The following is a 17,924-nucleotide window of genomic DNA, read 5'->3' on the forward strand; positions in this document are numbered from 1 at the left end:
CTAACCCATTCAGCCAGAAATGAGCCTCAGTTCAATTCACGAACATACGATGATTCTGATGAACAAGCGGCTTCAGTTATTGCGTCAATTTCATCTTGTAAGGATGTGGGCCAAGACAGCTTCTTTGTCTCACTGGCACGAAAACGTTTTATACTATGCTTGTGTATTTAAATTTTTGCACTAGACGCTCAATTATTGATCTGACCAGATGATTATGATGACTATAAATTGGACGAAGCGCTCTTAAAGTTGAGGCCACTGACTCCGAACTTCGACTCGTTGTTGCATCGTATATCCATGATAAAATGACAGACCTTATTGAAGATGAATGTCTAAAAAATGGGAAAAATATGGCGTCGTTTGCCGTCTCTATCTGTCTATTTTTGTAGCGTCGTTTTGAAGAACACCGTTTCTTATATTATTTCTTATAAATCCCATACACTTTGGTAAGAGCGCATTGCTCTCTCTCTAAATGTGTTGTTCTGGTTCAACATAAATCATTGTATTGATAACCTCCCATTTAGTATCTTTATTAAGAAATCTTTCTTTAATAAGTGAATGCTTGAAACTGATAAGAACGACCGATCTATAAAAAAGCCAGATTAATAAGAAATGCTGTTCGCAGTTCAAATAAGTAAGTCGTCCGGTCAGCAACTTTATTTTTTGGTTTTAATCGAACAATTTCGTCGGTGGTTTTCGAATAAATTTTTTCATAGATAGCCAATACAGTGTACATAATATAAAGTTTGCGAATAAATAAAGAGTAACAGCTGCAGACTGTCCTTTGCAGTTACTAAAAAGTTTTTTATATAATATTTCTATACCATTCGCATTACTACCAATTTCGAAAAACTGAGGTAAGTTAAATTAAATTAAATGAATTCTTTGTCAAAGTTCCTTCGTTTTAATTTTTTCAGACACTTTGCCATAAAATGAATCGAAATACTCGTATAACGGTTATCGTTATCTACTTATTTTCCCTCTCGCTTACCAAAACAACGCAAGCGCAATCAATTGATGATTTGCTAAGTAAAATATTTACATCTTCAACACCACAACCACAACCACAATCACAACCACAACCACAACCTGATGTTGGTGGTGGAAAAGCTTGTGGCGTAAAAAAAGAGTGTGTTGAGCGTTTTCTTTGCGATGAAGATGGTGCAGTGGTAAGAAATGGTGAAACCATCATTGATATACGCTTCGGTGATGAAAATTCATGTAACTATTTAGAAGTGTGCTGTAGTACCGAAGAAAAGGTATGTAGCGATAAGTTGGAATTTCGAGACGAGCTCAAATGATGAAAATTTGCTTCTCTTTCAGTTAACGCAACCGAATGTGCCCATCAAACCAGCTGAGACCCACACGGGTTGTGGTTATCGTAATCCAAGTGGTGTTGGCTTCAGAATTACTGGCGACAAAGATGGCGAGTCACAGTTTGGCGAATTTCCTTGGATGGCCGCTATTTTAAGTGAAGAAGTATTTGGTGGCGAAACCTTCAATGTTTACGTATGTGGCGGCTCTATAATTGCGCCAAATGTCGTCCTGACAGCTGCACATTGTGCACAAAACGCTCAGCCACACTTAAGCATAGTGCGGGCTGGTGAGTGGGACACCAATACCAAACAGGAGGTGTTACCACATCACGATGCGCGTGTCAAGGAGATCATTCGTCATGAGAACTACAACAAAGGCGCACTCTACAATGATGTGGCGCTGTTCATTTTGGCAACACCCTTTACTTGGGCGGAAAATGTACGTCCTATCTGCTTGCCGGAACCGGACGCCAATTTCGACTATTCACATTGTTTTGTGACCGGTTGGGGCAAAACGAAGTTTGGCAAAGAACCCGATTATCCGATGATTTTAAAGAAAATCGAACTGCCTACAGTGCCACATGATGTTTGCCAAGCAAATCTACGTAAAACACGTCTGGGACGATTTTTCCAATTACATCATAGTTTCATGTGTGCCGGTGGTGAGGAGGGCAAAGATGCCTGTATAGGGGATGGTGGCTCACCGTTGGTATGTCCCGACCCAAATAACCCGAAACGTTACTATCAAGCTGGCATAGTGGCTTGGGGTATAGGTTGTGGTGCTATTAATGTTCCGGGAGTCTACGCGAATGTGGCATATCTTCGCAATTGGATAAATACGAACCTGGCTGCACGTGACATTGGTTTTCAACATTTCACAGTTGAGAAGTTATTTGTGATTTAAGATTGGTAAAACATTGATTGAATGTGAAATTTAGAAAAACAAATATAAATAAATATAAATATCAAATTTTAAACCACAATACTTCATAAGAATTAATTTGTATTCAAAATTTCTTTGGTGCACAACTAACATTTCTGAGTCTACACCTATTGAGATATTCTATGTATGTACTATGTATCTGTTTTTATAAATTTGTAAAAAGGAATGTCCACGATTCCATTTATATGACGCGCTGATCATTTATTTATATGTTTTATATAAAACGGGTGATCCAAGCAGCGGTACTTTTTTAATAGCCTTTCTGAAAGCGTACAAAACAGAGTCTGCGCAAGAAATGAAGCCGTTCGACCTTCCAAAGCGACATCGCTTCGCTCTATAGGCTTTTGAAAAGTTTTGAGAAGGTTCAATGTGCTCGAGCCAAATTTTGTGTAGCGATGAGGCCCATTTCTGGCTCAATGGGTATATAAACAAGCGAAAATGCCGCATTTCGGATGAAGAGCAACGTGAATGTATTCAAAAGCTACCATTGAGAACGTAACCGTCAATGGCGACCGCATAACAAGTTACTATTTGATGCCTGAAATCCTGATTTCGTCGACATTTGAACAAGACAGCACCACTTACCACACATCAATGCATTTATTGAGCGAACGCTTAAGTGAGCACATAATTTCACGTTTTGGGCCGGTCGTTTGGGCACCAAGATCGTGTGCTAGCCGTTAGACTTTTTCTTCTGAGAATATGTAAACTCTAAAGTCTATTCAGAGGGATTCGATTCAGGTCTTGGAGCAAAACATCACTCAACGGATGGAGCCTCTGAGGGTAGAAACTAGAGAAGCCCAAAATGGATCACTCTTTATAACCAGTTGTCACATACTTTGTGTGTATTTGCTGTGATTTTTCAAAATTTTCGTATAAGATCGCACAATTTCCTTTTTGTTATAAAGATAGTTGGATGTTTTTTTGGTCACTATTGTACTGTGACTGGTTCGTTCACGACCACTTATGACATGAAATAAATATTTTATTACAATATTCTTTAAGTTGACTTTCATGTAATATATTATGTGCTGATCATCTGATACCATTCCAATGGCTCTTCCGTCAGCTTCAGTGAGTTTCTGTGCCTTCGAACTGAGAGGAAAACGAGTTTCTGTGCCAGAGCTATTTCAGTTATTTTCTTCGGTATTCTCTGTTTATAGAACCAACTTCACTTTATTCTAAATTTCATATCTATATACTTAAAGATGTTAAGCGAAAGAACTTATACTTTTGGATCAAACTTGCCCTCACACGCTTTATACCCAAAACATTAACCAAATTGTGTTGAGTCGATCCATAAACGATGTTGAGATACTCTGCTATCTCTCCAATGACAACAAGCTGATTTTAGTACTGTTTCACCAACTTTTTCGATACTATCTTCATTAAAAGAGGTGGATGGACAACTCGCAAGATGCAAACTTTCGCTTATAAATATTACGACCTTCGCTGAATGCTTTGTGCCACCCAAATATTTGTGTTTGTGAGTTAAAGCAGGCTCTCCAAAACATTTCTGCAACCTTCTCGACGATTCTGTAGGGATGATTTCATTGCAAACACAAAATTGTAGCAAATTCTGTCTAACACATACTAACTAAAATATGGAGATCAAACTTCATACGAACATAAAAAAAAAGTTGTACCAATCTAAAAGCAATTTCCTTATCGATTCGATTTGAGCGCGCAGTTTAAATGGACCAGTCCAGGTCAAATTTGAGCTACTGTTTGCCTAATCGAACTGCATATAATGTTGTACTTGTATGTATTTCTAAATCATCAGCGATAAGCCTAACACCACATTAAATATAATTCTTAAAACCTTCGCAGTTTTTTGTTTTGCTCTCAGTTCGAAGGTTTATATTGTTTTCGACTTTCAAATGAAACAGTTCAAGTAAGTTTACAAGAGGTTTGTATTATTTGTCGTAATTGAAATTTCGAACATGAAAACATAATTTTGTCCGCAGATTTTGTGAAAAATTCATATTCAAAATAATTTTAAAAAGTTGTCAAAAATATATGGACTTACAAAAAAGGTGCTTAAGTCAACATAAGTATACATAATATACGATGTCTTGCTCTTTCTAAGAAATATCTAAGAACCGAAATCAAAATGCGATGAAATAATGTTATGGGCAGACCTTAATGAAAGTCAATATTTGTAAGACGCTAACGAATGACTGAACAACGAACCAACAACGAGTTAGTTTGCATTCGCAAGATTGTAACTATTGTACATTTTTTCGGTATTACATCGGCTGCTTTATATTATATTTCTAGGGAAAAGATGAGGACTTTCGCCAAAGGTGGTGTATTGGCCCCAAGGAACCGTAGCCAAGCCGAAAATGTTCTATAGTATATTCGTCGTGATTGATTATATAAAGAGGTTCAAACCAGGACACGCCGAAACTCTATCCTCCTTCAACTGCATATATTCTTAAAAAAACTTCGACAACTGTGTCGCAGAGGCTACTCGTGGCTGTCTTTTCTCTGGTCACATATCGACGTAAGATATGTGAATAGGGAAGAGTCGCTGGAGAAGAGGTGCAGTGAGTTTTTTAGTCGTACCTGGGAGGGAAGGTGCCAGTGGGAGATTTCTGTAAGGAGCTCTGCAACAATTTTACCACTGTAGTGTTTTTTAAGCAATTAAGTTGGTTGTAGACATACTGCTACGAATTACAGCCTCTTTCTAGGATGTGAACACTCACTCTCTTTTTGTCCTCACTAGAAATAGCATCAAGCTACTTCATCAACACGATCGTTTGGAAGCCACGCTGCGACTGCAAAGTCCTTTAGACCTACAGTAGAACACAGGTGGCTACACTCGATTGAACAATGTCTAATTCCATTCTATACATTCCATCCGCCATTCATGCTTCTTCTTCTTTATTGCTATATATACACCGCTTACGCGATTATAGTCGAGTTAACAACAGCGCGTCAGTCGTTTCTTCTTTTCGCAACGTGGCGCCAATTGGATATTCCAAGTGAAGCCATGTCCTTCGCCACCTGGTCCTTCCAACGGAGTGGAGGTCATCCACATCCTCTGCTTCTCCCGGCGGGTACTGCGTCGAATACTTTCAGAGCTGGAGTGTTTTCATCCATCCGTACAACATTACCTAGCCAGCGTAGCTGCTGTGTTTTAATTCGCTGAACTATGTCAATGTCGTCGCATATCTCATACAGCTCATCGTTCCATCGAATGCGATATTCGCCGTGGCCAATGCGCAAAGGACCATAAATCATTCGCAGAACCTTTTTCTCGAAAACTCGCAATGTGGACTCATCACTTGTTGTCATCGTCCAAGCCTCTGCACCATATAGCAGGACGGGTATTATGAGTGACTTATAGAGTTTGGTTTTTGTTCGTTGAGAGAGGACTTTGCTTCTCCATTGCCTACTCAGTCCGAAGTAGCACCTGTGGCAAGATTTATCCTGCATGGGATTTCCAGTCTGACATTGTTGGTGGTGTTTATACTGGTTCCAAGATAGACGAAATTATCTACGACTTCAAATTTAAGAATGTCAACAGTGACGTGAGAACCAAGTCGCGAGTGCGACGACTGTTTGTTTGATGGCTGGAGATATTTCGTCTTGCCCTCGTTCACTGCCAGACCCATTTGCGTTGCTTCCTTGTTCAGTCTGGAGAAAGCAGAACTAGCGGCGCGGGTGTTGTGGCCGATGATATCAATATCAATCCAATCGGCCCCTGCCGCTTTGTTGTTTTTCAGGCGGGCAATTGCTATTCGAACTTCTTCATGGTCGGGCAATGGAACGTCTGCTCCATCGTCATCGATTGGGGAATCGGGTTCGCCTTCTCCTGGCGTTGTACGTTCACTGCCATTCAGCAGGCTGGAGAAGTGTTCCCTCCATAATTTAAGTATGCTCTGGGCATCAGTTACTAGATCACCTCTGGGGGTTCTACAAGAGTATGCCCCGGTCTTGAAACCTTCTGTAAGTCGTCGCATTTTTTCGCAAAATTTTCGAGCATTACCTAAATCCAAATGGTTTAGTGTACAAAAATACTGAAGTCCTCCATAAGAAAGCGGAATTTGCCGAGTTTCCATGGATGGTATTAATTGGACATACTAACGGTAAATACATATGTGGTGGCTCGTTAATCACACCAAATGTTGTACTGACAAACGCAAAAAACGTCATCGACAAGACCGCGCAGATGCTCTTTGTGTGTGCTGGCGAGTGGGATATGGAAACCTCACTTGAATCGTATACACATCAAAATGCATTCGTTAAAGAGATCGTATGCCATGAAGAGCTTGAACGCACCCCTTTACAGAATGGCATTGCGCTCTTAATTTTGAAATCTTCATACACCTTGACACCGAATGTGCAGCTTATCTGCTTGCCGAAAGTTAATACAGTTTTGGATCGAGACAATTGTGTTAGCACCAGTTGGGGTCATATCGTTAGCGCTTACATCCGAGTTTCGCTTATGCCAGTGGTGTAAAATCCAATCACCAGTTTAAGAGAGAAATCCGTGAAAGCTTAAAATCCTGCACAGGGTGTATTAAGTTTGCCACGAATTGTGCAATACCAAAAAGGGAACGTCGGAGATCTCCTATAAAAAATATGTATAAATGATCAGCATAACGAGCTAAGTCGATTTAGCCACATCTTACTGTATGCCTGTCCATTTGTATATACGCGAATTAGTTCTTCAGTTTTAAAGACACCGACCTGATCGTATCTTTCTTCTGTCGAAATCGCCGATATCAGACCAATACAGGATGTAACTGCCACACAAACTTATTGATCAATTGCATGGAAAACTTTCTTATTTGACGATATATTTAGTATATTATGTATACAATAATTGCAATTCAAGCTGATCGATTAAAATCAAGTTAAAGATGTCCGGGTATATTTCGGAAAATTTGCCAGCCGCTCAAGCACAAAATTGTTATCATAAACGGGACGAAGTGAAGCCCATAACCGTACTATTATTTTACAACATGTAAAACTCGTTGTGAACTAACCTGTCGTTATCCGCACTAGAACAGCTCAGACAAAGCTTAATATTATACAAAATTTAAAGAGCGTAACTATATTTTACCGACAATAAAGAGACCGGCCGATAACTCTTATACGCGAATGCCAGTAAATGAGTAACTCTAGTCACCTGTCCTCAAACCTCCACTTTATACTCAATATACATACTTTTATAGTATTTATACTCAAATTTGATTTGGCAGTGCTTTGATCAAAGCTTACTCAAGGTCCACAAGGTATAAGCCGGTAGATACGCAAACATACCATATATATTCTCTCTTCTTCGCATGCGTCAACGATCGACATTGGGAATACCCCGAAAGCAACAATAGTTTGCCAAGTTTATACATATGCATGTGCCTACACACAAATGTATACAATTTTGCAACTGTTCACTTGTTGCTCTTATTAATTTGACGAGTTTGACGCGATTGTGTCACTAGCATTTATTAAATTACGGTATATCAGTTCCGAAAATTGATTCTTGCAATGAATAATGGGGTTTTTTTTACTGTGTAAAGGAAGTAAAACTTTTCGGAATTGTGGAAATTCCAAGAAAAAACAAAAAAAAAAAAAAAGCAGTGATATTTTGGTATAATTTTATGTGTAATTCATATACTATTAATCCAATTATTCACTTTTGACTCCACTTAGTCTATTTTTTGCCCTGAACTGGGTATATTAAGATTTCCATGAAGTTTGTAACATCCAAAAGGAAACATCGGAGACCTTTTAAAATATATGTATGCATATATTTCAATAATCAGCATGTCAAGAATAGTCGATTTAGTTATGTTCGTCAGTCTGTATATACGCGTACTAGTCCCTCGGCTTTAGAGATATCAATATTATCATACCTGATACATTCGACCTCTCGCTTTAATCACTCATTTTCTTTCTCAAGTATAACACAATAAGCACTTAGATCAATTCATTACACTAAAAGAAATCAGTTCAAAAATTATTTGCTTCTATGAATTAAGCAATGAATACATTTAAAGGAAATGTGACAGTGCAGCTGAAGTCAAAATTTAGTTTCATTACAATTACATACTCTGCATATGTCCACAAAATAAGTATTAGTCGAAAGTGTTGCTTAAAAAACTGGTTTAAAACTGACTGAACGGAATATTGCAAGGGTGGCTGAATAGACGTGATTTTAACCAAGGCAATTTTAGAGAGGTAATATAACCTGAGAAGGCGAACCCGATTCTCCAATCGATGAAGATGGAGCCGACGTTCTGTTGCACGACCTTAAAGAAGTTCGAATAGCAATTAACCGTCTGAAGCACAACAAAGCGTCGGGGCTGATGGATTGCCGGCCGAGCTATTCAAACACAGCGGCGAAGAACAGATAAGGAGCATTCATCAGCTTCTTTGTAGAATATGGTACCACGAGTGTATTGCTTAAAAGATTAAAGCCCACAACAAACTGATTGGAACTTATCAGTGTGGCTTAAGACCTGGAAAATCAACAACTGACCAGGTGAATATGCACCAAATCTTGGAAAAGACCCGTGAAAAGAGGATCGCCACACACCGCCTCTTCGTCGATTTTAAAGTTGCTTTTGAATGCACGAAAAGGAGCTGACTTTATGCCGCGATGACGCAAGACAAAATATCTTCTGTCATCAAACAAACAGTCATTGCACTCGCGACTTGGCTCTCACATCACTGTTGACTTTGAAGTCATAGATAATTTCGTCTATCTTCGAACCAGCATCAACGTCAACAACAACGTCAGCATTGAAATCCAACGCAGAATAACTCTTGACAACAGGTTCTACTTCGGACTGAGTATGCAACTGAAAAATACGAGTTTTCGAGAGAAAGTTTCTGCGGAAGATTTATGGTCTTTTTTGCATTGGACACGGCAAATACCACATTCTATCGAACGATGAGCTGTAGGAGATATACGACGACATTGACATAGTTCAGCGAATTAAAAGACACCGGCTAGACTGGGTAGGTCATGTTGTTCGAATGACAACTATAAATACGAAACTCCAGCTTTGAAAATTTTCGACGCAGTACCCGCCGGGGGAAGCAGAGAAATAGGAAGACTTCCACTCCTTTGGAGAGACCATGTGGAGAAGGTACTGGCTTCGCTTGAAATCTTCAATTGTCACCGCATAGCAAAACGGAGAAACGACTGGCGCGCTGTTGTTAACTCGGCTATAACCGTTGTCTACGCCACTATGGAAGAAAAATAATGTAACCTATTAAGGTATATAAAAAAATAATGAACTGTTTTGGAGTTGTCTTTCGACAATCTAAGAATGAGAGAGTCACTATACAAACAATTATTTTAATTATTAATTCAAGTTGCAACACAACATTGACGCCTAGAACTCTACTTCATGAGGGGCAGCTCGTACTATTGTCTTTTCAAAAGTTGATAATTCAGAAAATAGTATTTTCAACAATTCTCAGCCAAAAAGCTGCTTAGGATATCAATCGTAACTGTAAATCGAAATCAGCATTAACTTACTATATCACTAAATCCTCTATGGTCAAAAGTAAAACTGAGTGGTGGAGCAGCGGTTTTACGTTCTCTCTACAGCTTTATACCCTAAATTGTTTATATTAAGTTTGCCACGATTTTTGTAACACTAAAAAAGGAAATATCGGAGACCCTTAAGGTGTATACAAATAATAATGGTCGGCTGTAAATACGGGATGTAGTCTCTCAGTTTTTGAGATATGGGTTTTGCATACTTTTCTCAAAAAGAAGCTGCTTATTTGTCGGAACCGTCGATTTTATACCATCGAACATACTGGAATCAGGTTATTTACAGCTTCGGTGTAAGCCTTTTACCTATTTCTATAACGAGTTTATCGATACTTTTTTCACATAGGAAATTTTGAAAGCCACTGCAAAAAAAGGCTTAAACTGAAATGAATACTTGGAGAAAATATAATTTTAAGGCCAAAAAATCTAACTAAGTAACTGTAACTAATCGAATGCGCTTTGCATGAATAATACAAACAGCACTACCTTATCAAGATACCCTCGTATTTACAGCCTCGAACTTGAATTTGAAACAAGTTTCTAACAAAAAAACGGTTTATATGTCTGCAGATATGTGTGTCTGTGATAGGCTCGTTATTAAAACAGTTATCTGCGCTTAATTATATGCATCTGCTCCCATTCGCAAGCAATTAATTACTGCAAATCCTGTTCAAGCGATACCAGCCTCAAGTGCAAGTGCATAAAGAGTGCCGAGAGCTACGAGGAATGACGAACGCGACTGAATTTGTATGCAAAAAATTAGAAATTTCACGCAAATAATAATGTGTGTTTGAATAATTTAAAATTCATATTTAAAAATTAGAGAAAAAATCTAAATGCATATTCATATATGTATGTATGTATATCAGCGAGAGTAACCAATAACTACCGAATAGGTGTAAATCTATCTAGTATCTGATTAGTGCATGTGTGTGTGTGTGTATCTATGTATAAACCTCATCTTCGCTAACGTCGCTTGGATTCTCAACTAGCTGCCTGAGCGGGAATCACAGCTTAAACTACAAACACACACATATACATACATTGTGACAAAAAAGCACACGAAAATTGTAATTCAATTCAACGGGTAAGTGATATCTCAGAAAAATTTATTTTGCTATGTTGGTAGGACTATTATTAATATCCTATGACACAAATGTGAGCGCGAGCTGGCAACCAATTTGTTGACAGTAGCTGCGGTTTTTACAATGGATAAAAATATCGAACAAAGAATTTGTCTCAAATTTTGTATTCCTGAGCAAATTTCGTTTGTTAAATCGTTGCGAGTGTTGGAAAAGGCTTACGATGATCCAGTTTCATCAAAAACGAAAGCCTACGATTAGTACATGCCTCGTTCTGGACGACCTTCAACTTTCAACTGATGAAAATATTAAAAAACATGAAAGAAATTGTGCTTAAAAATCGTCAGGCAATTGTAAGAGAGAGGGCAAGAAAACTCAACATTTCTCGCGAGTCCGTTCGAATGATTTTGGTGGATATTTTGGGTATGAAAGGCGTTCTTGCTTGACTCGTCCCGATAAAGCTATTTTTTTTTTTTTTTCAAAAAGAGTATCGTAAACAAGTCTCTTTGGACATGCTTGATCGTGCGAATCTCGATCGGGTTTATGAGTTTGATATACAAACAAGTCAACAATAATCGGAATGGAGGGGAATACGAAGCAAAACAAAAAAAAAACAAGTCAAAGCCACTCAAAAATCAAGGTGATATTCATTGTTTTTTACCGATATTCATGGTTTAGTGCATTATGAATTTGTTCCGGAGAGACGAACGGTCGATAGGAGTTCTATTTGGTCGTATTTGCAGTTTGCGTGACAACATACGTCGAAAACGGCCGGAATTTCAAGATTTTACACGATGATAATGGACCATCGCATCGAGCCACGAATGTGACCAAATTAAAAACCAAAAAACGCAATGAATACAATCGATCAACCACCGTATTCACCAGATTTGGCTCCTTGTGATTTTTTCTTGTTCCCCAAACTGAAATTACCGCTCCGTGGAACCCGTTTTCAATCGATCGAAGAGATAAAACAAAATTCACTGAAGGAACTAAAGGCCGTCACAAAAAGTGCTTATGAGAAATGTTTCGGGAACTGGAAAAATCATTGGCATAATTGTATTACATCTGATGAGGATTACTTTGAAATCGACAAAATAAATATTGATGAATATAATTTCCGGTTACTTTTTTGACACAATATATATACATATATGTATATACATACATATGTATTCGTATGTATGCACGTTTGCCGCTCATCACTGATTAAATACACGAAAATACAAGTTTCTGATTGATTTTCCAGTTTTGTAGCGAAGATTCTGTCTATTTGCAATCAGTAAGCTTCTGTCTGTTGGCGCGTTCGTATCGTTTTTGTTCAAACGAAATAAAGTTGATTCATTGGTAAATGCAAAGTTATAGCATATTATTATTTGTATTGTCATAATTTTTGTTTGCTTTATAATTATACCCATACTCTTTTGCTAATATTTATTAAGAACTCGAGATTTATGCGAATGCATATATGTACATATATACATAGAGAAGAGATTGTGTGAAATAAGTGTGTGAGAAACAAGTTTAAAAACTTGAGAAAGAGTTAATTGATATATAGAAATATATAGATACATATGTATATGTAAAACATACGTATGTACATAAAAAGTTTAAATATTTACTAGCCTATGTGTCCAATAGTGTGTGCGCGTGTTTTTATTTTGATTCTGTGTCCAACGAAAGCCAACAGTAAGATGAAATTATTGATGGAATTATACTGAAAATTTTAACGGGTTTTTATACGAAATTGTTCATTGAAATTATCAACGGTTACAGAAAATTTTACCGGTTTTTGTTTTAGAAGGAAACATTTTTTCTATGAATTTTTTTATAAAAGTTTTAGGGTTTTTTAAACAAAATAAATTTTTGCACAACTATTAGACGACTATTACAGAAAATGTTAAACAAGTCTAAAGAAGAAATCACGAAATTACTGTTCAAATATAATTGAAAATTTTAACAGCTTTTACGAAATTTACAAAAAATTAACCAACCTAATCTAATAAGTAAAATTCTCATAATTTTTGCACAAGCTTTAACGTTTTATGTATTGAAAGACATTTTTTGGAACTTAAGATATTTTCAAAAAAATATTTATCGAATATAACTGAAAACTATTTTTTAAATGTTTGGACGAATTTACACAAAATTATAAGGATTATTCTTTTAATAAAAAATCTTCTGACGAAATTTTTTATCGTATATTAATTTCATAAGAATAATATAATTAAATTACAAACTTACTGTATTATTTACAATAAATAAATATTAGTTGTAGACCTAATATTTAAGAAGAGCATTAAGTATTGGGTATTCTTTGTTAATACGTTTTTCAAATTGTCAAAACTTGGTTTCAAACATGATACTCAGGGCCGTAGAGAGAAAACAGGAGCCCAGGAAACTATGGGAGAAAAAATCTGCAAAACATTGTTGTAGAACGCCGGGTCCCTCTTAGGAACTTCGCGCCCGAATTAAAATTTCATGTTGTCTGATTTGAATGAAAATTTCACACTTTGTTACCAACTATCTCCGAATTAAAATTTCCCTGATCTCCGTCTTCTCTCCTTCACTCGTGATATATATACATACATATATGTATGTCCTATGCATAGTAAAGTATGTAAAATTATTTGCAACATACTATATATACAATATATAAATCGCCGATGTAATGAAAATATTAATTTGTATTCGGAACATGCTCTCATTATATTAAAAATATTTTCGGCCCAACTTCCTCTATATTTCGTATTTCATACATTTTTATACACTGAACAGGGTATATTTATTCCGTCGCCCAAAATGAAACGACGGGGACGATATAAGCTAGATATATAGTAGGTATAATTGATCAACGTGGCGAGCTTTTCATTTTTCGGCACGCCGATATCGGATCACATTCATAGGTAGCTACGATAGAAACGGCCTCATCAAAATTAAGTTCTTATATGGAAAAATATTTGTTTTGACAAGATATTTTCAGGAAATTTAGTTTGAATTATTTTTCAAGGCAACACTACCTACAATCTCCGACAAATTGTTGTGATCGGATCACTATAGTATAGTAATTTGTAACACTACAAATCGATGTATATAATTTTTGCGGCTCCTGCTTTCCAGAGCTTTCGCATACTACAATACCCGAAAGCGACATATTCAATCTATAAATTCTTTGTTTACTCGTACAGCTATCGATTATCATTTAACTCTCTCTTAGCTAAGATGTTACCGGAATTACTTGTACTTCATGAAAAGACATCAGGACTTACTTAGAGAAACCAAAAACTACAATCGAACAAGTAAGGAAGGGATAAGTTCGGGTGTCACCGAACATTTTATACTCTCGCATGATAAAGTGATAATTCATTATCTGTCATTTACATATTTTTTTATTTTGCTGTAAAATTAATTATAATTAAATCCTGAGAGATTTACCGATATTTTCGGTGAAAAATTAGGTTAGGTTGGGTTAGGCACTGAGTTCTTCGTGTTCGATATCAGGGACCTTGAAAAGTTTATAGTCCAATCACGACAATTTTTCCACAAGGGATACCTCAGCTCAAATACCGTAAAAGTGTAAGGCTTTATTCCGCTATCATCATTGGTTCCTAATGTATATATTATACAGAGAAGGCATCAGATGGAATTCAAAATAGCGTTATATTGGAAGAAGGCGTGGTTGCGATTTCACCCATATTTCGTACATGTCATCAGGGTGTTAAGAAAATATTATACACCGAATTTCATTGAAATCGGTCGAGTAGTTCCTGAGATATGGTTTTTCAATTTTTAAAAAAAGCCTGGGTGCAGCTTCCTTCTGCCATTTCTTCCGTAAAATTTAGTGTTTCTGACGTTTTTTGTTAGTCGGTTAACGCACTTTTAGTGATTTTCAACATAACCTTTGTATGGGAGGTGGGCGTGGTTATTATCCGATTTCTTCCATTTTTGAACTGTATATGGAAATTCCTGAAGGAAACGACTCTATAGAGTTTGGTTGACATAGCTATAGTAGTTTCCGAGATATGTACAAAAAACTTAGTAGGGGGCGGGGCCACGCCCACTTTTCCAAAAAAATTATGTCCAAATATGCCCCTCCCTAATGCGATTTTTTGTGCCAAATTTCACTTTAATATCTTTATTTATGGCTTAGTTATGACACTTTATAGGTTTTCGGTTTCCGCCATTTTGTGGGCGTGGCAGTGGGCCGATTTTGCCCATCTTCGAACTTAACCTTCTTATTGAGCCAAGAAATACGTGTACCAAGTTTCATCACGATATCTCAATTTTTACTCAAGTTACAGCTTGCACGGACGGACGGACAGACGGACGGACGGACAGACAGACATCCGGATTTCAACTCTACTCGTCATCCTGATCACTTTGGTATATATAACCCTATATCTGACTCTTTTAGTTTTAGGACTTACAAACAACCGTTATGTGAACAAAACTATAATACTCTCTTTAGCAACTTTGTTGCGAGAGTATAAAAAACGAAATCAAAACAAGTAATGAAGGGATAAGTTCGGGTATAACCGAACATTTCTTACTCTTGCAACTTGCAAGTATCAAAGACAGGGAAAGACCGCATACAACTAATACTAAGCCAAGTTTTCGTTCAAATGTATCTATATTAGGCACAAACATACACTCTTATGAGTAAAACACGGTTTCTTATTTTCATTGCGATAAATCACATTTTGGCCGATATACATACATGTATGCGGTACAAAGTCACCCGAATGTTCGAAAATCTTTATATTACGTATATGGGGGCTAACGGAAGTGTTGGCACCATTCAACCCATTTTTAACATACAGGCATACCGTTATAAGAGAAAGATTATCCCTTACTTCCAGTTATATTTATCACACATTTACCGATATTTTCAATCAAAAGTCAACAATAGGTACCGGGGTGTAAATATTCTGTACCTAGGGGCTTTAACAGTTTTTATTGGATTTAAGCAATTTTCGGTTATAATGTGGCACATAATAAAGAGATTATTCGTGCAAAGTTTTATTCCGTTATGTTAATTTCTTCTTGATTCTGTGTTCTGAAAAGTGGACGAATAAAGTGAAATTAAAAATGTGCTAATTGGGAAGTAGACGTGGTTGTTGTCCAATTTTGTCCATTTTCACAATGTAAAATAAGAATGTTGGAGGAATGCCACGTACTAAATTTTGTGGAAATCGGTAGATCAGGTGCCGAGATATGGGATTTCACCAAAAAGTGGGCGGTGCCCATCGTCCTCTGTACCAAATTACAGTTTTCCCTTCATTTAGTGCTTAGTTTTGGCACTTTATATGTTTTCGGTTAACGGTGATTTGAGGACGTGGCAGTGGTTCGATTACGCCCATCTACGAACTCGTTTTTTTCCTATTAAGGTCGGACGGACAGACAGATAGTCAGTCAACTGGATTTCAACTTTTTTCGTTACTGATCATTTATATATATATATAACCTTATATCTATCTCGCTTAGTTTTAGGTGATACCTACAACTGTTAGGTGAACAAAACTATAATACTCTGTAGCAATTAGTTGCAAGAGTATAAAAATAATTGACAGGCGATTTGAGGCGGAGAGCAGAACATCCAACTCCCTGCTCTTACGAAGTGACGTCATTTATTACCATCTCAAATACGAAACGAACTCAGCTAAATAGTAGCTGAGAGAAGCTTTGTCGCGGAAACTAAATTATAATTAGTTGCACTATGATGCACGGTGAACATAACATATCACTTAAAGGTATTGGGTAGCTATAAAAATTATTCATTGCAATAAAAACAAAATCATATGACCCGACAGACGATGAATAGAGGGTCTTACGGATTTTCAACTGATTCTCGAGATTACACCATATACATGTTTTACAAATTTGAAATGCAATATACTATATGTAATACATATGTACATATATGTTTAGAATATTAATCTATATACTCGTATATATTGAAGTTATAAGTATGTTTTCGCTACTTATAAATGCAAACTTTCTATTGCATGCAATATATTTATTTATTACATACAGATGATTATGTTGCAAGTATTGGGTTGTAGGTCAATTTTGAGGAGTCTGATAGCAGTATTTCCCTCCATATATAAGCAGTAAAAGTGATAATAAGCATCTTGTTTTTCAAACGATTCAACTTGAATCATACCGACTTATCAGCTTAACTTAATCTTAAACATTTTTATATTTTTTGAATTGTGACCTAAATTAAATCAGAAATATGTACATATGTATATAATATACCTACATATAGTATGTACCTAAGCATACTTCATAGTGTCGACTATGGCAGCGGAGTGAGTTTGTAAAATTATAGAAACACCGTCGAGAGTATTTTTGAGAGAAATAAATTTCTTACAAAAATCTCAAGAGTTGTAGGCATTCTTGCGTCATAGAAAGATACGAAACTGTCGCAATCTCCATTTCTATTATATTTGGAAATTCATTAATGCTTGAACTCATCTTATAAAGTTTTTAGATTAAAATTCGCCATGGAAATTTACACGGCAAGTTTACTTTTGACATCAAAACATTTGCCTTTCTTAAAAGTACACACATCAGCTACATTTAGAGAAATTATTACTCTATATAGAAAAATAAAATACTTATGATTTTTATGAATACTTGGCTTCTTTCTTAAATCTACAACAATAATTATAATCTGCCACCATTCCTGCGCAGTATTTCCTTTGAAAGAGCTTCTCCTAATGGATCACTTGTTCTTGTTCAACACTCAAGAACCCAAAATTGCAAGAAAGAAATCTAGATGAGAGTCCAACATATATATTTTTAACCGAAACAAGCCAAACCTGTATTTAACGCTTTATGTTCATTTGTTAAATCTTCATAACTTTATAATTTATAGTTTCCTAGAAAATAACAGTAACTTAAAATATTCATATCGGCTAAAATATGGAATTTTGTGCGATTATTTTGTACATCTTTGGACGTGGCTTAACTTATGTACAGTGATGGATTACCGCCTAGGCCCGAGAGGCCCGGGCCTAGGGCGGCACAATTTGGGGGGCGGCAATTTTTTCAGAATG

At 36.6% G+C, this 17,924-nt stretch overlaps 1 protein-coding gene across 1 annotated transcript in view; it reads left to right on the forward strand.

The window, feature by feature from the left end:
- The first annotated feature begins 624 nt into the window (after positions 1–624).
- The window catches only part of LOC105223762 (uncharacterized), a 25,517-nt gene continuing 8,217 nt past the window's right edge, over positions 625–17,924 (forward strand). Inside the window, exons 1-4 of the mRNA XM_049450745.1 lie at positions 625–857; positions 918–1,259; positions 1,324–2,218; positions 6,273–6,723. Of these exons, the coding sequence (XP_049306702.1) occupies positions 933–1,259; positions 1,324–2,218; positions 6,273–6,723 (1,673 nt within the window). The 5' untranslated portion in view covers positions 625–857; positions 918–932. The remainder of the gene's footprint in view (positions 858–917; positions 1,260–1,323; positions 2,219–6,272; positions 6,724–17,924) is intronic.

The sequence above is a fragment of the Bactrocera dorsalis genome, chromosome 1 (assembly GCF_023373825.1).
Source record: "Bactrocera dorsalis isolate Fly_Bdor chromosome 1, ASM2337382v1, whole genome shotgun sequence".
In the NCBI taxonomy this organism is placed as follows: domain Eukaryota; kingdom Metazoa; phylum Arthropoda; class Insecta; order Diptera; family Tephritidae; genus Bactrocera; species Bactrocera dorsalis.